Source organism: Lithobates pipiens, unplaced genomic scaffold, assembly GCF_037356315.1.
Source record: "Lithobates pipiens isolate NorthernLeopardFrog02 unplaced genomic scaffold, aLitPip1_a1.2 Scaffold_22, whole genome shotgun sequence".
Taxonomy (NCBI): domain Eukaryota; kingdom Metazoa; phylum Chordata; class Amphibia; order Anura; family Ranidae; genus Lithobates; species Lithobates pipiens.
Genome location: NW_027507784.1, coordinates 197,593,600 through 197,620,104, shown reverse-complemented (window position 1 = coordinate 197,620,104; position 26,505 = coordinate 197,593,600). Strand labels below are relative to the sequence as shown.

General features: G+C 43.4%; 1 protein-coding gene across 2 annotated transcripts in view; it reads left to right on the top strand.

Moving 5' to 3' along the window:
• GTF3C1 (general transcription factor IIIC subunit 1) overlaps nt 1–26,505 on the top strand; it is a 377,991-nt gene that overhangs the window by 168,402 nt on the left and 183,084 nt on the right. For both annotated transcript variants that reach the window (XM_077448810.1, XM_077448811.1), the window contains exons 15-18: nt 3,299–3,613; nt 11,992–12,137; nt 18,991–19,088; nt 20,938–21,034. In XM_077448810.1, the coding sequence (XP_077304936.1) occupies nt 3,299–3,613; nt 11,992–12,137; nt 18,991–19,088; nt 20,938–21,034 (656 nt within the window). The remainder of the gene's footprint in view (nt 1–3,298; nt 3,614–11,991; nt 12,138–18,990; nt 19,089–20,937; nt 21,035–26,505) is intronic.

The following is a 26,505-nucleotide window of genomic DNA, read 5'->3' as shown; positions in this document are numbered from 1 at the left end:
ATAGCCAATCGATTGCTCCCTTTCCTCCCTTCTTTAGTCTCCCAAGATCAATCAGGTTTTGTCCCTGGAAGAGAAGCCAGGGACAACACAATTAAAGCTATTAACCTCCACCATCTCATTACGAGTTCCAATCAGAAAGGCTTTTTTCTTTCCTTAGATGCAGAAAAGGCGTTCGACAGAGTGTCCTGGACATACATGAAGGCGGTGTTACAGGCGATTGGTCTGGGACCCCGTTTAATAGACTTAATCATGGCATTGTATGATAACCCGGTTGCCAAAGTTAGAGCCAATTACACTCTGTCGAACGCCTTTCCCATCTGTAACGGGACGAGGCAGGGCTGTCCCCTGTCACCCATTCTATTTGTCCTCACCCTTGAACCCTTGCTCCGTAAAATCTCTGCCAACCCTGACATTCAGGGCATTAGGTCCCCATTAAAAGAATATAAGTACGCGGCTTTCGCGGATGATATTCTGCTTTTTCTCTCTAACCCGTTGATTACCTTACCAGTGGTGCTCTCAGAATTCAAACAGTTTCAAGTTTTGTCAAACCTTAAAATCAACTTGGCAAAATCTTTTGCCCTCAACATTTCATTGCCCCAATCGGTGGTAGACCAATGTAAAGAGAATTTTCCCTTTGTCTGGAAGAAAGACTCGATCACATACTTAGGCATTCAGATTCCTATAGTTTTGTCGGAACTATTCGCTACTAACTTTCTTCCCCTTTTAAATCAACTGACAAAAGACCTCAAGGCCTGGGATAAACCAACATTTACTTGGTTTGGCAGGGCAGCAATCTTGAAAATGAACGCTCTTCCACGTATGCTCTACTTATTGCAGACGATTCCCATCCACATTCCTATGTCCTTTTTTGATAAATATAGGCGACTCTGCTCACAATTTCTATGGAGCAAGCGTAGGCACAGACTCAGTTATGCATTGCTTTCGCGCCCCAAAAATTTAGGGGGTATAGGCCTTCCGAACTTACATAGATACTATATCGCAACTCACTTGACGAGGATAGTGGATTGGAATGTACACATAGCAAATAAAGATTGGGTCTCGCTAGAAGCTTCTTTCTCAGATGTCCCCCTTGCCCCTATACCATGGATCCCCCTAAACCGTGTCCCCCCCAGCTTGATACAACACCCTCTTATAGGCCCGACTCTGAGTTGCTTCCACCAAACTTGCAAAAAATTGAATATCTCCTCTGCTCCAGGCCCCCTAACCCCCTTGAAATTTAACCCTGATTTCCCGCCGGGAAAGAGAACTGATTTTCTAGTAGACTGCTGGCCCATGAACCAAGTCAGAGCACATCAATTTTTTTACAAGGGTAAACTCCTACACAGAACTCAGCTTGTGCTCGGGAACGGAGAGGTTCCCATTCCCCAGTGGCAGTATTTTCTGTCTGCCTCATACCTACAGAGTATAGATAGAGACCACTGTTGCTCCCGTCCACTCTCCCCTTTTGAGCAACTATGTATCCAAACTGCTCCCCAATCGCGTCTTATTTCACACATACACACTCTACTCTTTACGAAACTTAAAGCGAATGATACTCCCATTTGTTCTAAATGGGAGAGAGACTTATCTATCTCACTGTCGGAAGATCAGTGGGAACGAATATTTGCTAACATCCACAAGGGGTCCTCCAATGTAAACACCCAAGAGAATGGCTTCAAGATTCAATCTAGATGGTACTACACTCCAGAAATTATACATAAGTATAAACCTACTACCCCTGAGTCCTGCTGGAGATGTTCCCAAGAGAAGGGAACCCTCTTACACATATGGTGGTCCTGCCCTCTGATCCAAACCTTTTGGAAGGAAGTACACCGTCTTACTGAGCAAATTTCTTCTTACACGCTGGAATTTCATCCTGCACTGTTCCTCCTGCATCATTCCAGCTTGCCACATTCCACCTATCACAAATCTCTTGGAATGCATTTAATAAATGCGGCAAAACAATGCATACCCATTCACTGGCAATCCTCCCGAGTTCCTACCATCAAAGATTGGTTTTCCAGAATCCAAAAGGTAGCTGACATGGAGAAGCTAATTGCAGCTTCTCACGATACCCCCTCTAAATTTAACACGAAGTGGGCCTGCTGGTCACATTTTCAGACCACGCAGGAATATACGTCCCTTATGACTTCCTAATGGGATGCTTTTCTTCAAATTCTTTCACCCGTACTCCTTGATTAGGTTTTATCATTCCCCTGCCCATCAGCGGGGAGGGACCAGAGATCTCCCCCTCACTCAGCTCATCTTCTCTCCTTACTTTCCACCCCCCCTCTACTCTTCGTTTTCCACTTTTCTTCCTATTCGTATCTTTATTCTATACCCTCTTCCTTCCTTTCCATCCCCGTCTATCCCTCCTTACCCCTCCTCCCTCCTCCCCTCAGCCTTCTTCCTACCCTCTTAACCACCCCCCCCCCCTCTCATCCCCTGACCCCCAACGATTACTTCAATATGACTTTAATTTTGCATCCATATGACTTTCTCTCCCTATGATCTGTATTTCCAGCTGTTACACAAGCCATCCCTCATGCAATGGTAACCAATATCTCAGAAACTGATTAGATTTCCACTTTCGCAACAAGCGTTTAATATAGTGTAATCGGCCTCCCTTTTAATAAGACTTGAGATCAGCAATTGGTTTCTCACAAAGAATTTGCCCCCATTCGGGGTTTTGGTTATCTACTTGTATTATGTTTATTAGACATGTATTGTTATTCGGAACTGTGTATCCTGTGGATGTTACATGTCAATTATTATCTGTTTTTTTTTTTTTTTTTCTTTCCTGTTCACATTCTGTTTAAAACAATAAAGTATTTGAAATAAAAAAAAAAAAAAAAAAAAGAAAACTGACAAGCTTCTCTCCCTTTTCTAAAATCCCAGCCACATGGAAACTACATGGTACTTTGGCACCTTGTGTTTCTGTGAACAGGGTGCGCAAGGGTACCATTAAGAATTGATATAATCTCCACACATCTTCTAAAAAGAAACATGTTTTTGTTGTGGTTGCCTGCGGGTGTGGGAACGCTTGCGATTTACACACCTTCTCACACATGCAATGTGTAAACTTAGAATTAGAGAGAATGTCCCTTGCTTTCAACAGAGGCACAGCACTAAAAATATTGCAGGGATTCTAACCTTCCCTTACTCCACAAAAAAAAAAACTCTGTAATCCTTGAAATCTTTTCCAGCAAAACCATGGTCACATTGTTTAGGTGAACATGCATTTTAGGCTCATACAGTAAATGTATAATATACATAATTTTTTTTTTTCTCCCCACAGTTCCTGGGCTTGGCCGCACTCTTGGCTATCTTCCAAAAATGCCACGCTTGAAAATAACTCACATCTATCTCTGGTATATTGTCTACGGTCACCCCTTGCTTAAATTGCAGCAGCAGAAAACACCAGACAGCATGCCATCCTCTAGTAATATGCAAGACAAAAAGTCTGAGACTGTAATGCCGCCACCTTGTCACCTTACAGATGGCTGTGCTGATGCAGACAATGCTTCAGACCCTGGTGTTGAAATCAGTAGTACAGCTGCTAATATAGAAGAATGTACATCAAACACTGGAAAAGAGGAAAAAGCAGAACCTGGTACTTTATTTTTATTTTCCTGTATGGTAAATCATTAGCGGGTTTATCTTTTTTTAATGTTTTTTTTTTTTTTTTTTGTTTTTATAGTTTATGGTATTCTTCATACCAACTGTAGTAGGGAATCATAAATTCTTAGGTGATGTATCCACATGATATACATATACCCATAAGGCATGTGAAAGTGGCTGCTAATGGATGCCATGTATATATTTTTATTGGAAGAACATATAAAAAAGCATTATATAGATAACCTGTAACAAGAATGTAGACATTAACCACTTTCAGACCGGACCATTTTGCTGGTAAATGACCAGAGGTCTTTTTACACTTTGGCACTGCGCTGCTTTAACTGGTAATTGCGCGGTCATGCAATGTTGTACCCAAACAAAATTTGCGTCCTTTTCTTCCCACAAATAGAGCTTTCTTTTGATGGTATTTGATTGCCTCTGCGATTTTTATTTTTTGCGATATAAACGTAAAAAGACCGCAAATTTTGAAAAAAAATGATATTTTCTACTTTTTGTTATTAGAAAAATCCAATAAACTCAATTTTAGTCATACATTTAGGCCAAAATGTATTCAGCCACATGTCTTTGGTAAAAAAAAAGTCAATAATTGTATATTTATTGGTTTGCGCAAAAGTTGTCACATCTACAAACTAAGGTACGTTTTCTGGAATTTACGCAGCTTTTAGTTTACGACTGCCTATCTCATTTCTTGAGGTGCTAAAATGACAGGGCAGTACAAAACCCCCCCAAATGACCCCATTTTGGAAAGTAGACCCCCTAAGGAAATTGATAAGAGGCATGTTGAGCCCATTGAATATTTTATTTTTTTGCCTCAAGCGATTGAATAATGACAAAAAAAAAATTTTTTTTTTTTTTTTACACAAAGTTGTCACTAAATGATATATTGCTCACACATGCTATGGGCGTATGTGAAATGACACCCCAAAATAAATTCTGCTGCTTCTCCTGAGTACGGGGATACCACATATGTGGGACTTTTTGGGAGCCTAGCCGCGTACAGGGCCCCGAAAACCAAGCACCGCCTTCAGGCTTTCTAAGGGCGTAAATTTTTGATTTCACGCCTCACTACCTATTACAGTTTTGAAGGCCATAAAATGCCAAGATGGCACAAAACCCCCACAAATGACCCCATTTTAGAAAGTAGACACCCCAAGCTATTTGCTGAGAGGCATGTTGAGTCCATGGAATATTTTATATTTTGCCACAAGTTGCGGGAAAATTACAAACTTTTTTTTTTTTTTTTTTTTTTTCACAAAGTTGTCACTAAATGATATATTGCTCATGCATGCCATGGGCATATGTGAAATGACACCCCAAAATAAATTCTGCTGCTTCTCCTGAGTACGGGGATACCACATATGTGGGACTTTTTGGGAGCCTAGCCGCGTACGGGGCCCCGAAAACCAAGCACCGCCTTCAGGCTTTCTAAGGGCGTAATTTTTTGAGTTCACTTCTCACTACCTATTACAGTTTTGAAGGCCATAAAATGCCAAGATGGCACAAAACCCCCACAAATGACCCCATTTTAGAAAGTAGACACCCCAAGCTATTTGCTGAGAGGCATGTTGAGTCCATGGAATATTTTATATTTTGCCACAAGTTGCGGGAAAATTACAAACTTTTTTTTTTTTTCACAAAGTTGTCACTAAATGATATATTGCTCACGCATGCCATGGGCATATGTGAAATGACACCCCAAAATAAATTCTGCTGCTTCTCCTGAGTACGGGGATACCACATATGTGGGACTTTTTGGGAGCCTAGCCGCGTACGGGGCCCCAAAAACCAAGCACCGCCTTCAGGCTTTCTAAGGGCGTTACAGTTTTGAAGGCCATAAAATGCCAAGATGGCACAAACCCCCCCCCCCAAATGACCCCATTTTAGAAAGTAGACACCCCTAAATTTAGGGGTACACTAGTGAGACTAGGTAATAAATGGCGGGTGCCCTGAAACTATAAAAAAATAACTAACCAACCAGCGTCACCTGTAACAGTTATATGGTGATCACTGGTGAAAGGGTTAACTAGGGGGCAATCAGGGGGCTTTATGCGGTAGTATATGGGGGTCCCTGGCGCTATAAAAAGCTGCGGCGAACCTAAATACCTACCTGCCTAACTAGCGTCACCTGTGACACTAATACAGCGATCAGAAAAACGATCGCTTATTAGGCTGGGTTCACACTGGAGCGATGCGGGAACGCCACGAATGCGCGGCGGGTTCCCGCATCGCATGCCTCCCGGCGGCAGTTCACACTGCCCTATGCGAACTGCTGGGAGTGTCAGTGAAATGTTAATGACACCCCCAGATCAGTTCGCATATCGCAGTGCGATCTGCAAACTTGGATCGCATGGTGTGAACACCCATGCGATCCGATTCTGCTGCGGACCAAAAAAAGGGTCCCGTGCGAGTTTGCGGCGGGTGCGGCGGGTGCGACACGAATTCAGCCATACTATCTGTATAGCTGAACTCGAATCGCACAGAGATCGGATGTGATTTGCACTGCAGTGCGGTGCGAATCACATCCGTTCTCATAAACCGCTGCAATGTGAACCCAGCCTTAGTGACACTGGCGACGGGGGGTGATCACGGGGTTAAACCTTTATTGGGGGGGTTAGGGGGGTACCTTAGAACTAAAGGGGGCTAACCCTAACTGCCCTAACAGTTATTAGTCACAAATGACACCTGCCGGGTGATCAGGGGGTTAAACCTTTATTAGGTAATAAATGGCGGGTGCCCTGAAACTATAAAAAAATAACTAACCAACCAGCGTCACCTGTAACAGTTATATGGTGATCACTGGTGAAAGGGTTAACTAGGGGGCAATCAGGGGGCTTTATGCGGTAGTATATGGGGGTCCCTAGCGCTATAAAAAGCTGCGGCGAACCTAAATACCTACCTGCCTAACTAGCGTCACCTGTGACACTAATACGGCGATCAGAAAAATGATCGCTTATTAGGCTGGGTTCACACTGGAGCGATGCGGAAACGCCGCGAATCCGCGGCGGGTTCCCGCATCGCATGCCTCCCGGCGGCAGTTCACACTGCCCTATGCGAACTGCTGGGAGTGTCAGTGAAATGTTACTGACACCCCCAGATCAGTTCGCATATCGCAGTGCGATCTGCAAACTCGGATCGCATGGTGTGAACACCCATGCGATCCGATTCTGCTGCGGGCCAAAAAAAGGGTCCCGTGCGAATTTGCGGCGGGTGCGGCGGGTGTGGCGGGTGCGGCGGGTGCGGCGAATGGCTGAACTCGAATCGCACAGAGATCGGATGTGATTTGCACTGCAGTGCGGTGCGAATCACATTCGTTCTCATAAACCGCTGCAATGTGAACCCAGCCTTAGTGACACTGGCGACGGGGGGTGATCACGGGGTTAAACCTTTATTGGGGGGGTTAGGGGGGTACATTAGAACTAAAGGGGGCTAACCCTAACTGCCCTAACAGTTATTACAGTCACAAATGACACCAATGCAAAAAAAAAAAAAAAAAAAAAAAAAATGACATTGGTGTCACTGTGACTGGGGGGGCAGGGGTAATTGGGGGGGTGATCGGGGGGTAAAGGGGGGGTGTGAGTGTGCCTGGCATGTTCTACTGTGTGTGGGATGTGTTGGTGCAACTCACTGATCCGCTCTCCTCCGTGTCGGAACGAAAAATACCGACACGGAGGAGAGAATACATCACTTCCTCTCCTGTGTTTACATTACAGGAGAGGAAGTGATGTCACCGGGGATTTCCATTCGTCGGGAGCGATCGCGAGGGGGTGGCCATGAATGAATGGCCGTCCCCTCGTCCGGGATCGCTCCCGAACGAAAACCGACCGCCGCAGGCACCGGGCGGGGGCCCGATCGGGCCCCCGACCCGCGGGAGGCAAATCACGTACATGTACGTGCTTATGCCTGCCCGTGCCATTCTGCCGACGTACATCGGCGTGAGGCGGTCGGCAAGTGGTTAAGGACAAAGTATGTGATACAAGTGCTCATTACATTCTAAATGGTGCATATGGACCTTCTGGCCAATAATTTTCATTTAAAGTGGTTGCAAACCCTTACAAACCACTTTGACCTACAGGTAAGCCTAGATTAAGGTCCAAGAAATATCTCCTAAACCTATACGGTTTAGGAGATATTTACCCGTAGATAGCGGCGCGTAGGCACACTGGGCAGGCTGCAGATCGCGGCGAGTTTCTGCTCCCATGCGCATGCCCGGGAGTGACGTCATTGCGGCTCCGGCGAATCACAGTGCCGGAGCAGCGAGACCCGGAAGTCGCTCCGGGATCCATGGCAGCAGTGAAGAGGAAGATGGAGGACCGCTTCGGGGACTTCATTCTCAGGTAAGTTATTCACAATGAGCTAGTATGCTATGCATACTAGCTCATTATGCCTTTGTCTTGCAGGGTGTTTTTTTTTTTTTTTTTCCCTTTACTTCCTCTTTAAGAGTGTATGCTTAATAAATATAAAACCGTGTGACAATGAATATATATGATACGTGCTATATAACTAAAACAACTAAACAAAAAAGAAACAGTCATGCCTAATCAAACCTAAAAGGTTTGATTACCTCTCACCAAGTAGAGAATCTAATAATGTAGTCAGTTTCCCAAGAAATTAACATAAGATGCCCAGTTCCCCCACTTTCGATCAAAGATATGCTTAGTGCCAGATATTGTGTGAGGAATGCGGTCCATTGATTTAATAGCCTCTATTCCATGTAGCTCCTGAGACCAAGCAACTGTAGGTGAGCGCCAGTTTAGTGCTATAGCCCACAAAATGGCACTGGAAAGTGTATGTGGGTAGGGGCTGAAACCTCTGGCAGTGGAGCAAAGAGGGGACACATCGGCAAAGTCGAGGTAAAAGGCAAGCCTCGTCATTTGGGCTACCAAAGAGGCCGCCTGCTGCCAAACAGTTTTAAGGATAGGGCAACTCCAAAGTATGTGGCCTAATGTACCTGTGTCAGGGCAACCTGTAAAGCAAACCTCTGAGACATTTGGAAAGAACTTGTGTAATGTGTTGGGGTGAGGTACCACCTTGTGTAAAGTTTTACCAATGTTTCTTTAATTGTCATGGAAGGAGTGCATTTATGCATATTTAACAGCATTTCTGTCCACTCATCTGAAGAAAACTCCTGCACTATCTGTCTCATCTCACCATGGCCGAGGATTTCTCAGGTAAGAATATCCCATTCGGGTAGCTATAGATTCTGGAAATTACTCCCCTATCTCTAGAAGAGTTATAACAAGTTGATTCATAGGGTGAGAAATTGGGTCTAGCGTTAAGGGAATGTGGGCACCTGAAGAAAAGTCTGATCTGTAGATATTTATAGAATTCAGACCTAGGAATTTCATTTTGTTGCTGCAGGTGTGAAAAACAACAAAAATGTGATCCTGTTGTTGAGGACTTAAAGCGGGGTTCCACCCTAAAGTGGAACTTCCACTCATCTGAACCCCCCCCCCCCCCCCCACCTCTGGTGTCACAATTGTCACCTTTCAGGGGGGAGGGGGATGCAGATACCTGTCAAAGACAGGTATTTACACCCACTTCCGGGCATAGACTCCCACGGGAGTCTGCCTCTTCCTGTCCCTGCACGCTGTCTGCTGGGACACACACAGGTCCCAGAGACAGCGTGGACAGTTCCTATTGCGCAGCGTGATTCACGCATGCGCAGTAGGGAAACGGGAAGTGAAGCCGCAACGCTTCACTTCCTGATTCCCTCACATAGAATGGTGGCGGCGGCAGCCGAGAGCCGAGCGATCGATCGGTCTCAGCTGCCGACATCGCTGGATCCTGGGACAGGTAAGTGTCCATTTATTAAAAGTCAGCAGCTGCAATATTTGTAGCTGCTGTCTTTTAATATTTTTTTTCACAGCAAAATCCCTCTTTAAGTGTACTTAAAGCAGACCTGCAGTATTTATTTCAACTTTCCATCTATTAAATCTTCTACCCTTGTTTTAACTTTGGATAGTAAAAAAAAATAAAAAATGTTGCCAGTAAAAGCCTTATACAGCCCACTTCCTGTTTTTTGTCTGGTAAAAAGCCTAGGCTCATGACATCATGCACGGCTTTCTCACTATTGTGAGAGTTTGGCAGGAAGGGATGAGTCATCAGAGGGCCAATTAGAGCTGCAGAGCTGGATGTGTTTCGCTGTGTGAATCCAGGAAGTGAACAGGCAGCAGCTTCAGCTGCCCACATTTAAAATGGTTGCAGCCAGACTCAGTGGAGGGAGATTTCTGCAGTATGCTTGGCAAGTACAGAATCAGAGTATATAATATATATATAATAATATGCAAAGTGGTTGGAGGGAAGCTTCAGAATGGCAGATGTTTTTGTTTCAAATTATGTGAGCAGACTGCTGTTCCTCTTTAAGGCATTTAACTCGCACCATTGGAAGTTGTTGGGGAAGGTAAAGGCTGGGGGAAATTTTATATCGCCTAAAAATTAAAATAGAGGGGGCCTATGGGATTTTAGTTTGTATTTATGGTGGTACAGTGTCTACCATTGTAAGGTGTGGTGACCTATGTTATTCAAAGAGCTAACCTCTCTTGGTCTCATCATGGATGACCATAGAAGGCCTGGGAGATGCAGTGGATGGACAGAAATACTCTGGAACCTAAGCCAAGGGATCTGTGTTGGGGGGAACATGCCACTGAGCAGTTTGGGCAAGTCTAACTGCTTAATAATAAAGCCGGATATTAGGCATACCCAGTCCCCCTTGGGATAAAGGTCTGTAAACTAAAAGTTTGCCATAATGTGATTTCTTGCCTTTCCATATAAAGTTATTTATATCTCTCTGAATCATTTCAATAGTCTCATGTGAGATATTTTATATATATATATATATATATATAATCTCTTTCCCTCATATATTTATATATAGATATGTATCACTGAAGAAGTCAAGCAGTCTAGGGAGAATGGACATCCTGATGGCTGTTACTCTTCCCAAAAAGGAAATCGTGACATAGAGGCAGAACGGGGAGATGCCTATGTAAGCAAGGCATTTCCTTGTTCTGCCTAGCAACATGACAGGGATCTACTGCCCCCAGTAACCGGGAGAAGTGATCTGTCATGTTCTAGGGAGCCTATCCCCCCTACAGTGGGAACACTGTTAACCCCTTGATCGTCCCCTAGTGTTTAACCCCCTTCCCTGCCAGTGTTATTTACACAGTAATCGGTGCATTTTTATAGCACTCATCGCTGTATAAATGTCACTGGTCCCAAAATGGTGTCAAGTGTCCGCCGCAATGTAAAAATTTGCAGGTCGCCGCCATTACTAATAAAAAAAAAAAAAAGATAAATTCAAGATTCACCTCTTCAACCCCGGACCATTTAGCTGGCCAAAGACCAGACCACTTTTTGCGATTCGGCACTGTGTCGATTTAACTGATAATTGCGCAGTCGTGCGACATGGCTCCCAAACAAAATTGGTGTCCTTTTTTTTTCCCCCACAAATAGAGCTTTCTTTTGGTGGTATTTGATGACCTCTACGTTTATTTTTTGCACTATAAACAAAGGAAACGACAATTAAAAAAAAAACACAATATCTTTTACTTTTTGCTATAGTAAATATCCCAATTATTAGAAAAACAACATTTTTCCTCAGTTTAGGTCGATATGTATTCTTCGACATATTTTTGATTAAGAAAAATATTGCAATTAACGTATATAGATTGGTTTGCGCAAAAGTTACAGCGTCTACAAACTATGGTAAAGATTTATGGCGTTTTATTTTATTTTTTTTACTAGTAATGACGGTGATCTGTGATTTTAAGCGGTATTGCGTCAGACAGGTCAGACACTTGACACATTTTTGGGACCACTGACATATACAGAGCGATCAGAGCTATAAATAAGCACTGATTACTATGTAAATGTCACTGTCAGGGAAAGGGTTAACACTAGGGGGCGATCAAGGGGTTAACTGTGTTCCCTATGTGTGTGTTCTAACTGAGGGGGGGGACTAACTAGGAGAGATGACTAATCCTTGTTTCTACTTTGTAGAAACACGATCTGTCATCTCTCCTCTGACAGCACAGGGGTTTGTGTGTTTACACACAAACCCCCATGCTGCCGCTCATGCACACGATCGCGCCCGCTGGCCCTCTGGTGGCTCTCCTGGGCAAAACTGTATATGTATGGGATTTCATCCAGGAGAGCCATTCTGCCGGGAACCGGTTAAAGGGATAAAACAAGGGGAAATGTATGTGCATATATATATATATATATTGCAGTGAATTACTGCATGTTGTTGTTGGTTTGGAATATGGGATGCGTTATACATACGCCTTTTTGGAGCCTGCTGTCAGTCATGACTAAACTTATCTTGCAATACTTTCTATTCTTTTCTTTTAGTATATATTGATGAAGAGTCTTGGAAAAGGTGTGTGCCTCCTGCCTCTCTTCACTCTGACTTTGGACCTGGTTGGGTGGTTGTTAGCGACATCCTGCTCTGTTTGCCCCTTTCAATCTTCATCCAAATAGTTCAAGTCAGCTACAAGGTAATATATATTACATACATTACAATTATATTTTTATCATAATAAACAGACCAAATAGTAGTGACTGGAAATAAAATATATTCTTCAGGTTAAAACCGAAATATAAATGACATTCCAGCAAATCATTTACTGCAACCCAATAGAAATAATACATTTTATAATGATGAAACTACTGTAACCTTTTAGCTTGGATCCTCTTATAACAGAGTCTAAGTTCTGTTACATAGTTACATAGTAGGTGAGGTTGAAAAAAGACACAAGTCCATCAAGTCCAACCTATGTGTGTGATTTTATATATGTCAGTATTACGTTGCACTATCGATGCTCCCCGCTAAGACCACTGCCTGTGGAAGAGATTTCCACATCCTTGCCGCTCTTACAGTAAAGAACCCTCTACGTAGTTTAAGGTTAAACCTCTTTTTTTCTTCTAATTTTAATTGGTGGCCATGCGTCTTGTTAAACTCCCTTCCGCTAAAAAGTTTTATCCCTGTTGTGGGGTCACCAGTATGGTATTTGTAGATTTGTAGATTTAAATCATATACCATCTCAAGCGTCTCTTCTCCAGAGAATAAGTTCAGTGCTCGCAACCTTTCTTCATATGTCCTCCAGATCCTTTATTAGTTTTGTTGCCCTTCTTTGTACTCACTCCATTTCCAGTACATCCTTCCTGAGGACTGGTGCCCAGAACTGGGCGGCATACTCCAGGTGAGTCTTGTAGGGTAGGAGAATTATCGCTTTATCCCTGGCGTTTATCGATTTATCCCTTTTTAATACATGTCAATATTCTATTTGCTTTGTTAGCAGCAGCTTGACATTGCATGTCATTGCTTAGCCTATCATCTACTAGGAACCTCAGGTCCTTTTCCATCCTAGATTCCCCCCATAGGTTCTCCCCCTGGTGTATAGATTGCATTCCTATTTTTGCCACCCAAATGCATTATTTTAAAATTTTCTACATTAAACCTCATTTACCATGTAGTTGCCCACCCCATTAACTTGTTCAGATCTTCTTGCAAGGTTTCCATATCTTGCAGAGAAGTCATTGCCCTGCTCAGCTTACTATTGTCTGCAAATACAGAGATTGAACTGTTTACCCCATCCTCCAGGTCGTTTATGAACAAATTAAATAGGATTGGTCCTAGCACAGAACCCTGGGGGACCCAGCTACCCACCCCTGACCATTCCGAGTATTCCCCATTTATCACCACCCTCTGAACTCACCCTTGTAGCCAGTTTTCAATTCATGTACTCACCCTATGGTCCATGCCAATGGACCTTATTTTGTACAGTAAACGTTAATGGAGAACTGTGTCAAATGCTTTTGCAAAATCCAGATACACCACATCTACAGGCCTTCCTTTATCTAGATGGCAGCTCACCTCCTCATAGAAGGTTAATAGATTGGATTGGTAAGAACGATTCTTCATGAATCAATGCTGATTACTGCTAATGATACTGTTTTCATTACTAAAATCTTGTATATAGTCCCTTATCATCCCCTCCCAAGAGCTTGCCATACAATTGATGTTAGGTTAACTGGTCTGTAATTCCCAGGGATGTGTTTTGGGCCCTTTTTAACTATTGGTGCTACATTGGCTTTTCCCCAATCCACTGGTACCATTCCAGCCAGTAGATAGTCAAGTAATTGCCAGACCGTTGTTGCTAATTTTTACTGACAAAGTTCCCCAAGTAACCCCAGGCACAAGCCATCCAGGCTTGGTGGTTTATTAATGTTAAGTTTCCCAAGTCTAATTCTGTCCTCTGTTAACCATGAGGGTGCTTTCTGTGATGTGTCACGAGGATAAACACTGCAGTTTTGGTTACTAAAGCCCCTTTAAGAATAAATTCAATACCTTCGCCATCTCCCCATCCTTAGTAAAAAAGGAGGACAGACCAACACTGGCCCCATAAAGAATGAGGAAGTACATCTGGTTACAGTTTACATAAAGAATTTCTTGGGATTTTTTTGCTCTCCTCCGCTTTGTGTCTTTTGTGTTCAATCTTAGCTTCTCTAATTGCACCCTTACATTTCTTGGTGCATTCTTTATAAAGTTTGAATGCTAATGATGATCCCTCAACCTTGTATTTTTTGAAGGCCTTCTTATTATTGCTTTTATATGCATTTTTACATTGGCGTTAAGCCATCCAGGACTTTTGTTCGCTCTATTAAATGTATTGCCCAGTTAGATGCACTGGCTAATGCCCTTATTTAATATGCTCTTAGCCCTTGTACACACGGTCGGACATTCTGCCAACCAAATCCGTTGGATTTTGTCCAACGGATTGTGTCCGAAACTGTTTCATACACACGGTCGGACCAAGTTGTCGGAAAATCCGATCGTTCAGAATGTGATGACGTTATTTCGTTACGACGGGACTACGTTCACGCTAGTAGCCAATAGCTTTGGTGTAGGAATTTGATCTGAGCATGCATGGCACTTTGTCCGATCGGAATTCTCTACACACGGACCAGTTTGTCGGAAAATATTTCCAACCAGTTGGAAAATTGGGTCAGACGGAAACATTCCGATGCATACCACACACAGTCGGATTATCCGACAAAACGGTCCGATAGGACACATTCCGTTGGAATCTCCGACCGTGTGTACAAGGGCTTAAAGAAATTCTCCTTCACCAAAATCATACCATGAGGGAAATCATTAAGGCATGGGATAAAACCCAAGTGCTCCCTTTGGCCTTTATGAGCCACTGCTCCTCTTACACCCCATTTTGGAATAACTCGAGTCTCCATCATCTCCAGTACCTCTAGCTCTGACATGCTTTCCTCTCCCAGTTTGATTTACCCTCTCTTCATTTAGTATCCACTGGTCTAGAGACCATGTTACTAGAGGAAGTTACCAAGGCTGACTCAGGGCTATACAAAGCTCCACAATCCCTGCCTTCCTGTGGCCACATTATATGTAAGGAAACTTTGACGCTAGACCAGCCCATATTAGACAGTGATGACTGGGACAATATATAGGTGTAACAATTTAGCCAGTTGATCTCTGCCAGGGATGGATTAGTACAATTTAAAATTATACATAGAAAACTACCTTACTCCTGCTGTGCTTGATAAATACTCTGCTAATTGAAATAGTATGTGTTGGAGATGCTCTTGCCTGAATGCAGATTTTCTTCACATATTGGACATGCCCTGAGATAGGGACTTATTGTTACCAAGTCTTTCAATCTATCTTTGTTGTGACCACTATTCAAGTGCCCCAATACATGTTGTACTGCCTCTTGGGACATGTTGAACCTCTTGTCCTGAAAAGAATGTTGCTTGGAATATTATTGTATGCTAGGAAAGCAATTGTACAGAATTGGAAGTCTTCTGTGCATCCAACTTTACCTGCTTGGAAATATTCAACAGGCCGTAATTCTGCTCTTTCATTGTATAGAGCCACCTACAAGCGCAGGGTATTCTGCTCTTCCATTGTATAGAGCCACCTACAAGCGCAGGGTATTCTGCTCTTCCATTGTATAGGGCCACCTACAAGTGCTAGGGATATCTCAAGTTTGATAAACTCTGGCCCAAGTGGCTGGAAAGCCCTGACACTGCAGCTTTATTGTAGATGCCTAGCAATGTTTTTTCTGCCATGTTAAAACCTACTCCTGGTTTTCTTTCTGATTTGTGGGATACCATCTGCTGTTGTGGGACTTCTGATAATTACTGATTTCTTCATATTGCCTGAGTTATTGATTAGTTATTGATTTGGGCTCACACATATATATGGGTAAATATACTGCTGGAATGGATAACGCTTGTTTTCCATTTGCTTCCATATGTAATAATGATTGCTTTGTTTGGTTTATTGAAGCACACCAGTTCTTTAACTTTTTTTCCTTTTTAATTTTTTTTTTTTTTGAGTGCTGTTGCACTGAACTGCTTTATGATTTTATAAAATTCAATAACATATAACTTGTAAAATATGAGCTTCACCTAATGTCTCTGCTCCTACCAGTTTCCCTCCTGGAGCACCTACCATTATCACCAAGTTGGATTTTTTAAAAGATTCAAACAAGGAAGACACCGGTACAGGCGAGCAGTCACTACAGTTCGAATGCATTGGGTGCAAGCCACAGGCCACCACCTATGATCAATAGGAAGAGAAGAACAGCTGCACACCACAGGAACGTTCCAACGATTCTATTCCACTGGGTTCGGACACTCTGTCTTTGTTGGCTGTTTATTGCTATTTTTTTGTAATAAAATCATTGGAACGTTCCTGTAGTGTGCAGATGTTCTTTTCTTACTGTATTTTTATTCTAAATGTCACAGGTCCCCTCTCTTTTCTGGTGGCAGTTGGTAGTCCTTCCTCCTGGACTAAAGCTGGCCATACACTGATTGATTTTCATTCAGCCGCACTAACATATGGAAAAGGCTCCCGCTGTGCACTGCCAAGCAATGATTGTGGCTGATTGGCTGCAGTCACTGTTCGTCTAAGGCTCCATGCACATGAGACACCGGTGCAAACTCTGCTGGACACATGTTTTTAAAAGCTGAAACCGGCGTTTAGAAACTAGTGTTTTACCGCGATTTGGCGGCGTTTTACCACGTTTTTTCTAGAAGCGTTTAGTTAAGCGAACATCATAGACCCTCCCCAAGCTAAAAAAAACCCCCAGTATTAACAATTTCAGCCATTTTGTGAGACCAGAGTGAGTAGCAGCAGCTGTGAGAGCAGAAGTGTACTTGTATTTAGCGTGTCACTTTCCATGACACCTGCCACAAGTTGTGGATTGTCCACTTGCTACGTGACTTGCCACATCACCTGCCACAGGTTGTGGATTGTCCACTTGCCACGTCACCTGCCATGTCACTTGCCACAAGTTGTGGATTGTCCACTTGCCATGTCACTTGCCACATCACCTGGCAGGTCACCTGCCACATTACTTGCCATGCCACCTGCCACAAGTTGTGGATTGTCCACTTGCCATGCCACCTGCCACAAGTTGTGGATTGTCCACTTGCCACGCCACCTGCCACAAGTTGTGGATTGTCCACCTGCCACGTCACCTGCCACAAGTTGTGGATTGTCCACCTGCCACAAGTTGTGGATTGTCCACCTGCCACAAGTTGTGGATTGTCCACCTGCCACAAGTTGTGGATTGTCCACTTGCCACGTCATTTGCCACGTCACTTGCCACAAGTTGTGGATTGTCCACTTGCCACCTGCCATGTCACTTGCCACAAGTTGTGGATTGTCCACTTGCAATTGAAATAGTTAAAAAAAAATTTTTAATGGTTTTTCATCATTTGCCATCATTTTTGAGATTTTTTATGTCAAAAAAATAGGTCACCTTTAAAAACGCTTATAAACAAAAACGTGGCAAAACGCAGTACCGGCGTTTTGCGTCTGAAACGTGGAAAACTTTTGCGTCTGAACCCATTTTTTTGCTTCTGGAAAAACTAGGTTAAACGCAACTGCATAGAAACGGCAAAAAAAACGAGAATGTGTTCATGGACACATAGGATAACATTGAATGAGTTCAGAGGCAGTTGAAAAAAGTGTCCAACTGCCTCTGAATGCGCGTTTAACAGCGTTGCGTGTGCATGAGGCCTAATAATTATCAATCTGTCAATCAATCAGTTTTTGGACCAACGGGTGTCTAGCAGTGGGGTTGTCAAAATGCCACTTGCTGATAGAATTTCTGCTGGTTCATCGATCAGTGTATGAACAACTAAAGTGGTGGGGTTATAATGTGTGAGCACCATTCAGTCTAGCAGTAGTCTGAGTTCAGGCCAACGTGATGACATGGCGGCTTGTCTTAGAGGAAATCCATTGAATAAAACTGGCCTCCTTACCCTCTCTTTGAATCTGTTACTTGTAGAGCAAAGGATAGTACTTCTGTGTATCTGTTTCTCCACAGAAGCCTGGATTGCCAGTTAGTGATGTCAGTGGTCACCATTTTGGTAGGTTTTAGTAACAGAGTTAATTAGGCAGATCATGGAAAAATCTTATGCCAACTATAGATGGTTCGAACCTCAGCTGGTTCAGCAGGGACAGGCCAAGATTTGATCCATCCATTGGTACCCCCTCCCACTGGGATTACACAGTAGCTCACTGGGAGGGAGCCAGTGTTGATGGGGGCATCGAGCAATTTCCTTTCCTGCAACCCGTAGTTGTAGGAAAGAAAACTGCATAATCTATGGCCTGCCTTAGTCTATGTGGACTGAAGTCACAGCAGTTGTACTTAAAGTGGAGGGCCACCCTGAAAACAAAAAAAATATTAAAAATTACAAAAAAATATAAAAAAAAAAAAATGAAAACAATTTATTTTTTTTTACTTACCAGAAATGCCTGTTGCTAGGCACTTTCTCCTAATCTTCCTCTTCCTCCTCCGCGGAGATCTTCTGTCTTCGTCGCGGCGTCTTCTGGGTAATGAGTCGCGCTGTGTTCTGGGAACTGTGTGTTCCAGAACACAGCGCGTCCCATTCAGAAAGCGCTGCGGGACTCGCGTATGCGCAGTAGCTGCGGGACTCGCACATGCGCAGTAGGAAACGGGCAGTGAAGCCGTAAGACTCCACTGCCTGTTTCCCTTACAAGGAATGGCAGCACCGGGACCCGAGAGCCGAGGGACGGGTCGGCCTCGGGCGGCCGACATCGCGGGCACCCTGGACAGGTGAGTGTGTTGATTAAGTCAGCAGCTGCAGTGTTTGCAGCTGCTGACTTTTTTTTTTTTTTTTTGTATAACCGGCCCTCCTCTTTAATAAGTGTGCTGGGCTTATTATAATATTGATTGATGAAACAAATGTGCAGTTGTCCCCTAACTGGTTATTTGTAAAAAAATAAAAATTACATTACATTTGTTTTATCCTCTGTATTTTACTTTGCTTTGCGTGTTTTAGGTTGACAACCTTGAGGATTATTTAAATGATCCAATAAAAAAGCACACGTTGATCAGACACTTGCCAAGACCAATGCGACAACAGCTGCTTTACAAAAGGTATGTGATGATATTGGATTTTGCCTTTATTATTTAGCTGTTACTACCCGACATGAAATAAAAGCTGAAGTGGGAGGTGTAAATTAAATTTTTCACAAACTGACCAAATGTCTGCCACAAATGGTAGTGTTTTTAATAATTTGTTTCCGCATTTAAAGTGTTGTTGTGTATGGGGAAATGGCGCTTCCCATCACCTGAAGAGAAATTCTCTCCAATAGCTCACTCCTCCAAGTGACTTTACAAAAGGTAGGTAATTTATTACTGTAGAAAAAATGATCCGTCACCTGAAGGGTCACTCTATAAAGTGAGTCACTCTTCCTGGGTGAGTATGCAAATGGGTAACTTGTGCCTATTCCCATGATCACTTTTACAAAAAGGATAAAATGTGTATATTTAGCCTGCTTTATTTATTAAGTAAAGTGCTAGTGTGACTATATTCTTTGTATATATTATTTATATCCAATACCTACTTTTTAGGTGTTCATGCAAAAAGTGATGTTAATCTCATTAATTCATCTGATATAGACAATATTTATTCATTCATAGAGATACATATTTGTGCAAATTCAAATGTAATAAATTAATGAAGCATAGTCCATTAAGAAAAGTGTATAAAAAAATAAATAAAAATGATCTTTGAGAAAAATACTAATAGATGAAAGTCCAGTCTTTGTATAGTACAAAAAAATGCAAATTAGAATGTGACTGGATTTATCCACCAATGTACAAAGGAATCAAGTGACTTCTGTGCTCCCCTTCAGTTCCCCACTCACCAGATTCTAGCACTCCTGCAGGGGTAAGAAGCGTATACTAGGTATACTGGCTGCATCCGGAACGGGCACCTCCATTTGTAGCTCAACGGACATTGGGGTATTCTAATCACTCACCCCCTCCTGGGGTGGATCTCTCTCGCTGAAATGCTTGCTTCTTCCGTGGCATAAACACAGGCTATCCAGAACAAAATGTCCCCCTTCAGTGCGTTGTTCTGGATATTCTTTGTTTATGCCATGGAAGAAGCAAGCATTTCAGCGAGAGAGATCCACCCCAGGAGGGGGTGAGAGATTAGAATACCCCAGTGTCTGTGGAGCTAAAGGTGGAGGAGCCCCTTCTGGATAGAGCCAATATACCTAGTATACACTTCTTACCCCTGTGGGGGTGCTAGAATCTGGTGAGTGGGCTACTGAAGGGGAGCACAGAAGTCACTTGATTCCTTTGTACATTGGTGGATAAATCCAGGCACGAGTCACTTTCTAATTTGCATTTTTTATTTTTGTACTACTGGATTTTATCTATTAGTATTTTTCTCCACAATCATTTTTATTTTTATTTTTTGATGCACTTTTTTCATAATGGACTATGCTTCATTAATTTATTACATATGAATTTGCACAAATATATATCTCTGTGAATGAATATTGTCTATATCAGATGAATTAATGAGATTCATATCACTTTTTGCACGAACACCTTAGAAGTAGATATTGGATATAAATATTTACAAAGAATATAGTCACACTAGCACTTAAAATAGATCACTGGCTAAATATACACTTTCTATCCTTTTTTGTAAAAGTGATCACGGAAATAGGCACAAGTTAGCTATTTGCATACTCACCCAGAAAGAGTGACTCACTTTGTGGAGTCACCCTTGAGGTGACAGGTCATTCTTTTTATAGTAATAAATGACCTACCTTTTGTACACTCACTTGGAGGAATGAGCTATTGGAGAGGATTACTCTTCAGGTGATAGGCAGCGCCATACACACACACGCCTTTTTTGAACCTAAGTGCGGAATATAACAACTTAAATATAGTTTCCACATTTATCTTTACATCTTTTACTCCATAGGCGATACGTCTTCTCAGTGTTTCAGGGGCTTCAGAAACTGAGTTGCATGGGTTTATTGCAGTTTGGTCCAACTGAAAAATTTCAAGAAAAAGATCAGGTATAGTATATTTCTCATGTCTCATATCAGGGCCACATATGTAGGCCAAAATGCATTGTGAACTGAAAATGTGTCTTATGATAATACACTATGTAGACTTTGCACTCAGGATGCCCTTAGGATTAAAAGGCTTAAAGTGATTGTAAGGGTTTTTTTTTTTGTTTGTTTGTTTTTTTGAATAACAAACATATCATACCTCCACTGTGCAGCTCGTTTTGCACAGAGTGGCCCCGAACTTCATCTTCTGGGATCCCTCGGCTGCTCTTGCGGATCCTCCCCCACATCAGATAACCCCCTAGGAGAAGAGCTCTCCCGAGGGGGTTACCTTGCGGGGGCGCTCCTGAGTCCAGCATTCGCCATCAATGGCCACCGAATGTATGACTCGGCCCTCCCCCTGGCCGCCGCATCATTGGATTTGATAGCAGCGGGAAACAATGGCTGCGCTGCTATAAATCTATCCAATCAAGAGCCGAGAACCCGGGCAGAGAGATGGCGCTTCCCCGCCGTCTCAAGTTCCAGGGCTCAGGTAAGTAAAATGGGGGGTGGGATTGGGGGCCGGTCACTGCCCCAGTGTTTTTTCACCTTAATGCATAGGTTGCCTTAAGGCAGGCATGTCCAAAGTCCGGCCCGCGGGCCAATCGCGGCCCGCGGTCCGGTTTTGAACGGCCCGCCTGGTGTGCTGCGGGATCATGAGCCGATCCCCGTCACTGTGAGAAGCTCCGTCGGCTTCAAAAGTGAAAGTAAAGTGCAGAGGAGTGTGCTGTGCTCTCTGCTTCCCCCTACAGTGCAGTACCCGGCTGAATAAGGAAATGGAATGGAAAGGTACTGTACTACAAGCTAGATTCGTTTTAAAAAGGCTTTATTTATGTGTATGTGTGTGTGTGTGCATGTGTGTCTGTATGTATGTATGTGTGTGCATGTGTGTCTGTATGTGTGCATGTGTGTCTGTATGTATATGTGTGCATGTGTGTCTGTATGTATGTGCATGTGTGTCTGTATGTATGTGCATGTGTGTCTGTATGTGTATGTGTGCATGTGTGTCTGTATGTGTGTGTGTGCATGTGTGTCTGTATGTGTGTGTGTGCATGTGTCTGTATGTGTGTGTGTGCATGTCTGTCTGTATGTGTGTGTGTGCATGTCTGTATGTATGTATGTGTGTGCATGTCTGTATGCATGTGTGTGCATGTGTGTCTGTATGTATGTATGTGTGCATGTGTGTATGTGTGTGTGTGCATGTGTGTCTGTATGTATGTGTGTCTGTATGTATGTGTGTCTGTGCATGTGTGTGCATGTCTGTATGTATGTGTGTGCATGTGTGTCTATATGTGTGTGTGTGTGCATGTCTGTCTGTCTGTATGTATGTGTGTGTGTGTGTATGTGTGTCTGTATGTGCATGTGTGTGTGTGTGTGTGTGTGTGTGTGTGCATGTGTGTGTGTGTCTGTGCATGTATGATTGCATGTGTGTGTGTGTCCATGTATGTCTGTATGTATGCGTATGTGCATGTGTGTCTGTATGTATGTGCATGTGTGTCTGTATGTATGTGCATGTGTGTCTGTATGTATGTGCATGTGTGTCTGTATGTATGTGCATGTGTGTCTGTCTGTATGTGTGTGCATGTATGTGTGTCTGTATGTGTGTGCAGCATGTGTGTCTGTATGTATCTGTGTGCATGTGTGTGTGTGTGTGTGTGTGTGTGTGTGTGTGTATGTATGTCTGTATGTGCGTGTATGTATGTGCGTGTATGTATGTATGTATGTATGTGCCTGTATGTATGTATGTATGTGTGTGCATGTGTCTGTATGTGTGTGTGTGCATGTGTCTGTATGTATGTAAGTATATGCATGTGTCTGTATGTGTATGCATGTGTCTGTATGTGTGTATGTCTGTGTGTATGTGTATGCATGTGTGTTACTTTTAATCCAGACCTCCCCCCCCCATTCTTGTACCATCAGAACTGCTTTTGTGGTGCTTGTGTGTGTGATAGCAGCCAGGATTGCTGCTCCTCTGAAAAGCAATCCATATACAGATCGCTTTTCAGAGGCATTTGAAAGGTGGTAAAGAGGCATTATGTTGCCTCCTCACCACCTGTTTTAAGCCCGTAAATGTAGCATCACTATACCGCAACTGTGCAGTCTACACAGTTGCGGGGTAGTTGCAGTGCAGGCCCATTCACCCTGAGCATACCTCCAGCTGCAGCCACAGCATGTGTACACCCCCAGCTGCTCCCTCTGCAGCTAGAGGGGGAGAAGTTGGGGGTGGTAAAAACAGCTTAACCATGTAGTTTTACTGCCCCTCCAATAAGCCCTTGGTTCACATCTGCATGGCTGCATGCTGTGTGTAGGGCAGCCCATGCATTTCAATGGGCTTCCATACCCACAAAAATGCAGGGAAAGAAGTCCCAGAGCTTTTTTTTTTTTTTTTTTATTGCGCTGCACCAAAAGCACCCCATGTTTCCAATGTGTGGGGTACCATTAAGACTTAACGGTACCCCTAAAGAACAGAGCATTCGTCTGTGTGTCGGGCAAACGAGCGCAACAAAGGCACGAGAATTTTTGTTGGGCCAGGTATGAGTGCTCGAATGACCGAATTTTAATGGTTCAAAGAATGTCAGGCAAAATGGTCGGCCCTCACACATGTTCACTTCATCGAATCTGGCCCTCTTTGAAAAAAGTTTGGACACCCCTGCCTTAAGGTGAAAAAACACGAAGGTTTACAACCCCTTTAATTATTAGGCAGAGCTTAGAAACCTAAAATGGCAATTCATAATAGAGCTGCTAGCGATTTGGCTTTGGCAAAATACCTTTTCAGTTATGTTTTTGTACTGTGACATGAAGTTAATGACCCAAGGCATAAATCACTGAATGTTCCTCCCTTTCTGGATAAAAGGAATTCCACTCTTGTAGAACTTCTTGAAGTACATTGGGCATTCAAGTCAAACCAGGACTTAGAATTTTACAGGTATAAAAAGGGATGCAAGCATGGTAATACTACACGCTGTAGTAAATGGCAATTGTGTCCTATTACTGATCGGCATTGCACATGTCGCTGGCCAATCCAGAGACCATTAATCAAGATGGTAAACAGTGTTAGTGCATGCATGGAACAACATGTGGTGATGACGTTTCTTGTGAACGAAGGCATAAAACCTGTGGCTATCTACAGAAGACTTCAAGCACAGTACGGTGATGAGAAGCTCAGCTGCAGTAAGATGTTTTTATGGTGTAAACATTTCAAAGATGGCCATATGTCCGTCAGTGATGATCCCGGCTGAGTTGGTTCCCAGCCCACAGCAGTCATTCCTGTGAACATTCAGGCATGGAATGCCTGATCCTGGATAATCAACGTGTGACCTGTCCTGAAATTGCACAACAGACAAATCTTTCTGTGGCAAAGTGAAGCAGGCTGTCCTAGGATGGTCCAGGCATACTGACAAATCTTTATATGCCAAAGTTTGGCAGGTTGGGTTTCTTCCAATTGAGTAGTATAGCCTTCCTGACCTGATAAATGATCAAATGGAACATGATATGCTTATGGACAAAGTCATTTAAGATGCCCAAAAGACATATATTAGTTCTTCTAGGGCCAGAGAATTGCAAATTTCTTTACAGAGCAGTGTAGAGTGAATCCCAGTAGACTGCAATATAAGCACAGGACCAGAAGATGTGATATAAAGTGGCTGGAGAGTCCCCACATTGAACATACTGTGCAGGTGGAATAAGCTCTGTGTGGTATAACCAGTTTTAAAGTGGTAGTAAACTCTCTCTGGGTAAGCATACACTAAAGCTTACCTGTAGATAAATTGAATATTTCCTAAATGTGCAACATTTAGGAAATATTCTAACGAGCAGCAGACGGAGAAATCACAGGCGCATGCGCTTTGAAGGAATGTCATACCTGTGAGTTCCTTCAGAGCTGTGTGCCGTGGCCGAGACTCCCACAGGCATGCTCAGGAGTGACGTCATTGCGGCTCAGCTATTCAAGCACAGGGAAGGAAGACCAGGTGAAGATTGAAGCCTCTGCAGCGTTGACAGTGCCCCACTGGAGGGCTTAGTTTCAAGGTGGGTCTCTCATAATGAGCTAGTATGCGGTACTAGCACATTATGATATTGCCTTGCAGGAAGAAACTTTTGTTAAAAAAAAAAAAAAAAAAATATTAGTGCTGCTTTAAAGCTTGACATGTTGGGTATCTAATCTATTTCCTCTGCTCAACCTCACATTTTATATTTAACCTACAAATTGGGTAATATATTGTGCTTGTATGCCCTAAAATAAACTTTTTCCGCTGAAAAATTCTCCTTGTGCAAATATCACGTGACATAAAATTTTCTATTTATTTTAATCTCCATGGTTTTTGCTTTTGGGGCCGCGGGATTTGCTCAGGAACATCCTTTCTGTGCATTTCACATGTAGTTCATTTCAGTGCAATTTAAGACCATTCATTTTGAGCGGGCTCAAATCATAGTACATACGCTACTTTTGGAAACTTGCTGCAACCAGATCACATGATACCTTTGTGCAATGCGATCCAGTGTAGGCAAATGCACTTTGTTTGGGATATAATTTAAAGCGGTGTTCTGCCCACCGCTGCAGAAATGAAAAGCCAGCAGCTACACGTACTGCAGCTGCTGGCTTTTAATAATAGCACAATTACCTGTCCTGGAGTCCAGCGATGTCAGCACCGCAGTTGATTATTCCATTCATGCTGCCACTATTGCGGGTAAGGGAACCTGGCAGTGTGTAGCCTTATGGCTTTGCTCCTCTCTCCTCATGGGCAGATGGGAGGGGGGAGGGAGAGGGAGCTGAGCGTTGATGTCAGGGGCCGTGGCCCGGACTCCTTTAAGTGGGAACATGTATCCGCTCCCCCCGAAAGGTGCCAAATGTGGCACTTGAGGGGGGGTTGACAACAAATCGGTGGAATTTGGGTGGAACTCCGCTTTAACTTAACCTTGACCCCCACTGCAGATTGAAACTGTAGTGTGTTTTGAATGTAGTGCAGGGAATTTGTTTTCCCGCACCTCTTTGTGGTGTGAACCAGTGCTTGGAAAATATATCACACTTAAAGCAGAATTCCTGCCCAAAAAATTTTCCCATGTCCTTTTTGCTGATCTCCTACCTTCACTGACTATGCCATCCATCTTCTGAGCTCTGTAGTTCCTCTGTAATAGCCTGCTGATTTTGAAGGAAAACCGTTACTGCCCTTTCATTTTCTGTTTGTAAGACCGGTGGCTGCCATTCCTCCTGTACCCTCAGCCACCGGTCTTTGCACTTCCCATTTGTAGTTCTTTACAGCAAGCAGAGACTTTCGCCCTGCTTGCTGTAGTGGGCGGAGGGGTCTTGCGCACCCCCGGTCTGTACTGCCCATGGAGGTGGTGTTGCCCTCCACCTCTTCCCTGCCAGCACATCAGTCACCTCACCGCCCCAACACTGGACCCCCCTCCACGGGCACCCGCTGCCCCCCGCTCGTCTTTTC